General features: G+C 50.4%; 1 protein-coding gene across 1 annotated transcript; it reads left to right on the plus strand.

Annotated features, from left to right (window-relative positions):
• Positions 1–1,453: 1,453 nt before the first annotated feature.
• LOC124118132 (proline-rich extensin-like protein EPR1) lies at positions 1,454–2,974 on the plus strand. Its single transcript, XM_048396618.1, has one exon. The coding sequence runs from the start codon at positions 1,454–1,456 to the stop codon at positions 2,972–2,974; it is 1,521 nt and encodes a 506-aa protein (XP_048252575.1).
• Positions 2,975–6,791: the final 3,817 nt, after the last annotated feature.

Consider the following 6,791-nt stretch of genomic DNA (forward strand, 5'->3'; position numbering starts at 1 on the left):
TCCCCTCCACCCACTCTCCCATCCGCTCCACCAACTCTCACATCCCCTCCACCCACTCTCACATCCACTCCATCCACTCTCACATCCGCTCCACCAACTCTCACATCCGCTCCACCCACTCTCACATCCGCTCCACCTACTCTCACGTCAGCTCCATCCACTCTCTCATCCGCTCCACCAACTCTCACATCCGCTCCACCAACTCTCCCATCCGCTCCACCCACTCTCCCATCCGCTCCACCAACTCTCACGTCAGCTCCATCCACTCTCTCATCCGCTCCACCAACTCTCACATCCGCTCCACCAACTCTCACATCCGCTCCACCAACTCTCACATCCGCTCCACCCACTCTCCCATCCGCTCCACCAACTCTCACGTCAGCTCCATCCACTCTCACATCCGCTCCACCAACTCTCACGTCAGCTCCATCCACTCTCTCATCCGCTCCACCAACTCTCACATTCACTCCACCAACTCTCACATCCGCTCCACCAACTCTCACGTCAGCTCCATCCACTCTCTCATCCGCTCCACCAACTCTCCCATCCGCTCCACCCACTCTCACATCCGCTCCACCCACTCTCTCACCTACTCCACCAACTATCTCAGCCGCTCCATCGACAGTCTCACATTCACTCCACACACACTCTCATTCGCTCAACCAACTTTTTCATCTGCTCCACCCACTCTCCCATCCGCGCCACCCACTCTCTCACGTACTCCAACCACTTTCCTATCCGCTCCACCCACTCTCCCATCCTCTCCACCCACTATCTCATCCGCTCCATCGACACTCTCACATCCGCTCCACACCCACTCTCATCCGCTCCACCCACTCTCCCATCGTCTCCACCCACTCTCTCATCCGCTCCATCCACTCTCACATCCGCTCCACCCACTCTCACATCCGCTCCACCCACTCTCTCACCCGCTCCACCAACTATATCAGCCGCTCCATCGACACTCTCACATTCACTCCACACACAATCTCATTCGCTCCACAAACTTTTCATCTGCTCCACCCACTCTCACATCCGATCCACCCACTCTCTCATCCGCTCAGCCAATTCTCTCACCCGCTCCACCAACTCTCTCATCCCCTGCAGACACTCTCACGTCAGCTCCATCCACTCTCACACCAGCTCCATCCACTCTCACATCAGCTCCATCCGCTCTCTCATCCGCCCCATCCACTCTCACATCCGCTCATCCCACTCTCACATCAGCTCTATCCACTCTCTCATCCGCTCCATCCACTCTCACATCCGCGCCACACACTCTCACATCCGCTCCACCCACTCTCTCATCCGCTCCACCCACCCTCACATCCGCTCCACTCACTCTCACATCCGCTCGTCTCACTCTCACATCCGCTCCACCCACTCTCTCATCCGCTCTACTCACTCTCTCATCAGCTCCACCCACTCTCACATCCGCTCCACCCACTCTCACATGCGCTTCACCCACTCTCAAATCCGCTCCACCCACTCTCTCATCCGCTCTACCACTCACTCTCTCATCCGCTCCACCCACTCTCTCATCCGCTCTACCACTCACTCTCTCATCCGCTCCACCCACTCTCTCATCCGCTCCACCACTCACTCTCTCATCCGCTCCAGACACTCTCTCATCCGCTCCACCACTCACTCTCTCATCCGCTCCAGACACTCTCTCATCCGCTCCACCACTCACTCTCTCATCCGCTCCAGACGCTCTCTCATCCGCTCCACCACTCACTCTCTCATCCGCTCCAGACACTCTCTCATCCGCTCCACCACTCACTCTCTCATTCGCTCCAGACACTCTCACATCCGCTCCACCACTCACTCTCACATCCGCTCCACCACTCACTCTCACATCCGCTCCACCCACTCTCTCATCCGCTCCACCACTCACTCTCACATCCGCTCCACCCACTCTCTCATCCGCTGCGTCTACCAACCCTCCAACCACCCTCTCACCCGCTGTGCCACCCACCCTCTCACCCGCTGCGTCCACCCACCCTCCACCCACCCTCTCACTCGATGCGTCCACCCACCCTCAAACCACCCTCTCACCCGCTGCGTCCACCAACCCTCCAACCACCCTCTCACCCGCTGCGTCCACAAACCCTCCAACCACCCTCTCACCCGCTGCGTCCACCCACCCTCCAACCACCCTCTCACCCGCTGCGTCCACCCACCCTCCAACCACCCTCTCACCCGCTGCGTCCACAAACCCTCCAACCACCCTCTCACCCGCTGCGTCCACCCCCCTCCAACCACCCTCTCACCCGCTGCGTCCACCCACCCTCCAACCACCCTCTCACCCGCTGCGTCCACAAACCCTCCAACCACCCTCTCACCCTCTGCGTCCACCCCCCTCCAACCACCCTCTCACCCGCTGCGTCCACCCACCCTCCAACCACCCTCTCACCCGCTGCGTCCACAAACCCTCCAACCACCCTCTCACCCGCTGCGTCCACAAACCCTCCAACCACCCTCTCACCCGCTGCGTCCACCCACCCTCCAACCACCCTCTCACCCGCTGCGTCCACCCACCCTCCAACCACCCTCTGACCCGCTGCGTCTACCCCCCCTCCAACCACCCTCTCACCCGCTGCGTCCACCCACCCTCCAACCACCCTCTCACCCGCTGCGTCCACCCACCCTCCAACCACCCTCTCACCCGCTGCGTCCACCCACCCTCCAACCACCCTCTCACCCGCTGCGTCCAACCACCCTCCAACCACCCTCTCACCCGCTGCGTCCACCCCCCTCCAACCACCCTCTCACCCGCTGCGTCCACCCACCCTCCAACCACCTTCTCACCCGCTGCGTCCACCTCCCCTCCAACCACCCTCTCACCCGCTGCGTCCAACCACCCTCCAACCACCCTCTCACCCGCTGCGTCCACCCCCCTCCAACCACCCTCTCACCCGCTGCGTCCACCCCCCTCCAACCACCCTCTCACCCGCTGCGTCCAAGATGGTGAAGACACTACCCGATATGCTGATAGCGAGTACATAACGAGTTTAACGAAAATAAGAATACTGTCGAAATTCCCCATAACTTGCGTTGCCTCCAGGTGAGGTATGGGATATGAGAAAGATATATTGTATGTCTTAATGCTGGGTCGGCAGTCCTTCCATATTCACTGACAGTCAGTTTACTGATGATATGCTCGTGTGGAGGTGTCCTGCCAGATAAGTTTTCTCAGTAAACACCCCACATACCACGGAACCTATACTGCACCGGAAAACAGCTATACCACACATACTGCAACTTTAATTCTACTGATAAAATAAATTTGATTAATTGTAGAGACGCTGGGCCTGTCTGAATCCACGCAGGATATGCCAGATTCCGAGAGACTTAATCATACGAATACACATCTGAGTAGAACCGACTCGGCATGACGTAATGCTCTAACATATCACAGAACGAGTGGGCGTGTCTTCAAGCAACTGACACACCTCCGCCGAAAGACCCGCCCCTACAGGCCCGTCTGTTCAGGTATCGCTGAGCAACGGTGGTGAGAGTGTGTCGTTGGTAGCGTAGCCGTCTCCCACAAGCCCCATTTACATTACACTTCAATTCGATAAAAATGAATTTAGCTAGCAGGGTTAAAAATCATAACTACCAGTTCATTAGAACCGTGGTTATCATATATGCTTACGTGCATTTTCGTCAAGAAAGAAAAAAAGACGTGAATGGCATTTCTATTACTGCTTGAACGAAGAAGCGTTCGTGTTTTTTAAGTGGAAACAACAATTTAGCAGAACAAATACAGCGTCTGTTTCAATGAGAGTAAGTTAGAAAGAGATGTTGATGGCTATTAGCGTCACATATATAACTGTCGCGAAAACTGCAAATAACGAGTGAGTTGGGTTTTGCGCTGTTTTCAGCAATATTACATCTACGTATAGAGGGGGGAGGGGGGACTAAATAGGATTAACAGTAACATAGTAAATAGAACCCGAGTCAAGGTTTCACTACTAGGCTACCCCGCTGCAGTAATCAGTACAAAGCTAATGCCTTGAGGATGAATATGAACACGGGGATGATATTCGTTTGTTTTGTTTTGTTTTCTACGTTGCGTAACGCCGCTCTCAACAATATTCCAGTTCTCCGAAGGCGGTCTGTAAATAATCATTTCTGTGCCAGACAATCCACTGATTGACATCATGAGCATTAATCATCGATGTACGATACGATGACAAGTCAGCGAGCCTGACTATCTGATCCCGTTAGTCGCCTCTTACGACAGGCATGGGTTGCAGAAGAACAATTCTAACCCGGATCTTCACGGAGGATGACAGGAGTTGCTATGAGGACATAACAAATTAAATTATTAGATTTTCATCTCCGCCCGCTTCCCTACACCATATGACCCGTGGAGATTCCGGGGTAGAGTAGGTCTTCAGCAACCCATGCTTGTCGTAAAAGGTGACTATGCTTGTCGTAAGAGGCGACTAACAGGATCGGGTGGTCAGGCTAGCTGACTTGGTTGATGCATGTCATCGATCCTAATTGCGTGGATCGATGCTCATGATATTAATCACTGGATTGTCTGGTCCAGACTCGATTATTTACAGACCGCCGTCATATAGCTGGAATATTGCTGAGTGCGGCGTTAAACAATAAAACCAACCAACCCTACACCACATATTATTCCCAAATGCCTACAGAAGAAGAAAATCCTGAACGTGTCCTCTTCTCTCTACACTTGATGAAATACATCACATACTATCCAAAATGCATAATTCATGTGAATCACATCCGTTACTACCCAGAGATGCCATGACCAATTTTAAAAATATATGTGATTAAAATGAAATACATCCCGCCTCACATTTTCTAAATATTGGGATTAAAATCTAATTAATTCATTGTGGCCTTATATAGCTAATACTGTATTGTAAGACAAATCGATTGTCAAAGTTTGAAAGTTTGAAAGTGACTGACAAATTATTGAGCGGTCGACCCGGGGCTGCAACGCTCCCCTGGCATGCACTGTACGAATGACGTCTTAAATAGCTGCATTGCCACATAACAAATTATATAAAAATCGTACTTGTTGAAGTGTCAGAATCATGCATCTTACAGAATATTATTCAAACATTTGACAACAGAACAAAAATGGGAACGCGTTGATGTAGAAACCTCAATGATAAACGCTTTCTAGACATAACATCACAGCTGATTAATCGAGACCTGTTGACTGACGGCTTGATACAAGCTTTGAAGTGTAGCAGATAATTGTAGGAAGATTAATGTTTTCAAGTTCATCATTAGGAAAATTGAAGTGGGAATTGTCGTTTTCTATAACGGCAAATTACTTGATTGCCAGCAGTTCGTTTTAACTTAAGTAAATTGAGCACTAAATGCCTCGCATATGAGATATTAATGTTGCGTATTGGAGCTGTTGATCTGTAATCGACATTATTAATATCAATTATGAATTAAGCTAAAATAAGTTTGAAATAAGCGTTAGGCGGTTCATGCTCAGATTATGTAAATATTATTTTATTCGATCGAAGAAATTGCTTTAGAACATGGCAGCGTAAGGGGTGGCTTGAAACGAGAATCTAAGTTCACTATAATCTGATATGCACTATTTCCACTGAGCCTGTGAGAACGTGTAAAGTTGGGAATATGTAGGACCCTGTTTCAAAAATCGGCCGTAGCACTACGACTGTCGTAAGTCAGTGTATAGTATAGGAGTCACGATAGACGTACGTACGTGAGTTGGGTTGGACGCCGCTCAGAGCAGTTTATAATACAGTCCGACCAATCTCATGGGGGTCCATCCTCCAGCCCCTCACAATGCAAGTCAGAGAAGGGTGAGTGGGTATGGTTTTACGCCGCTTTTAGCAATATTCCAGCAATATCACGGCGGAGGACACCAGAAATGGGCTTCACACATTGTACCCATGGCGGGAATCGAACCCGGGTCTTCGGCGTGACGAGCGAACGCTTTAAACCACTAGGCTACCCGACCGCCCCAGTCGGAGAAAGGCTACACGAAGGTAGTGAGAAAGTAAGCTTGGTTTGACGCCGCTTTGAGCTGTTGTTTTTTAACATTGCGGCGTTTCTGCTTATTGTGCGGTGGAAACGACGCCTATGTGTGGTACTGATGGCTTGTTTGCACGCAATATGGTGCTGATAAATCAAGGATCATAATTATAGTACTTACGACTAGCGGGTCCTGTCAGGACAAAGGGGCGCAACTTACTTAACATTTTCTAGACTAAACATTGTTATAGGTGATCAGGTATACTAAAGGTAAACTGGACAACGCTAGCGTGACATCACGAACCAAGTCAGCGTGCCTGACCACCCGATCCCGTTCGTCACCTCTTACAAGCGTGGGTTGCTGAAGACCAATTCTAACCCGGATCTTTACTCGGGGTGCAGATGGTTTAGTACATGAAAGTAATTATTATCATCATACAAAGTTTTAGCATGACTACTCCGGTATTCTTAACATTCATATTTTATTTTCAATTCTGCAAGAGAGAATCTAAACCACATCTTAATCTACATCCTTGAGCCTTTTTGTGAAGATGATGTTGTTTTTAAAAAGTTTCATCGGGTGGTCAGGTTCGCTGACTTGGTTGGTGCATGTCATCGTATGCCAATTGCGTAGATCGATGCTCACGATATCAATCACTGGATTATCTGGTCCAGACTCGATTTTTTACAGACCGCCGTCATTGAGCTGTAATATTGCTGAGTGCGGCGTTAAACAACACACAAACTAACATCAGTGAGTAACATCGTTTACGTTAACGGGGACTTATTGATAC

Source organism: Haliotis rufescens, unplaced genomic scaffold (genome assembly GCF_023055435.1).
Source record: "Haliotis rufescens isolate VD_foot unplaced genomic scaffold, xgHalRufe1.0.p SCAF_16, whole genome shotgun sequence".
Lineage (NCBI taxonomy): Eukaryota > Metazoa > Mollusca > Gastropoda > Lepetellida > Haliotidae > Haliotis > Haliotis rufescens.

What these genes read in the sequence shown, in the direction of transcription:
- LOC124118132 (XM_048396618.1), top strand. Translation starts at nt 1,454, where the DNA reads ATGCGCTTCACCCACTCTCAAATCCGCTCCACCCACTCTCTCATCCGC.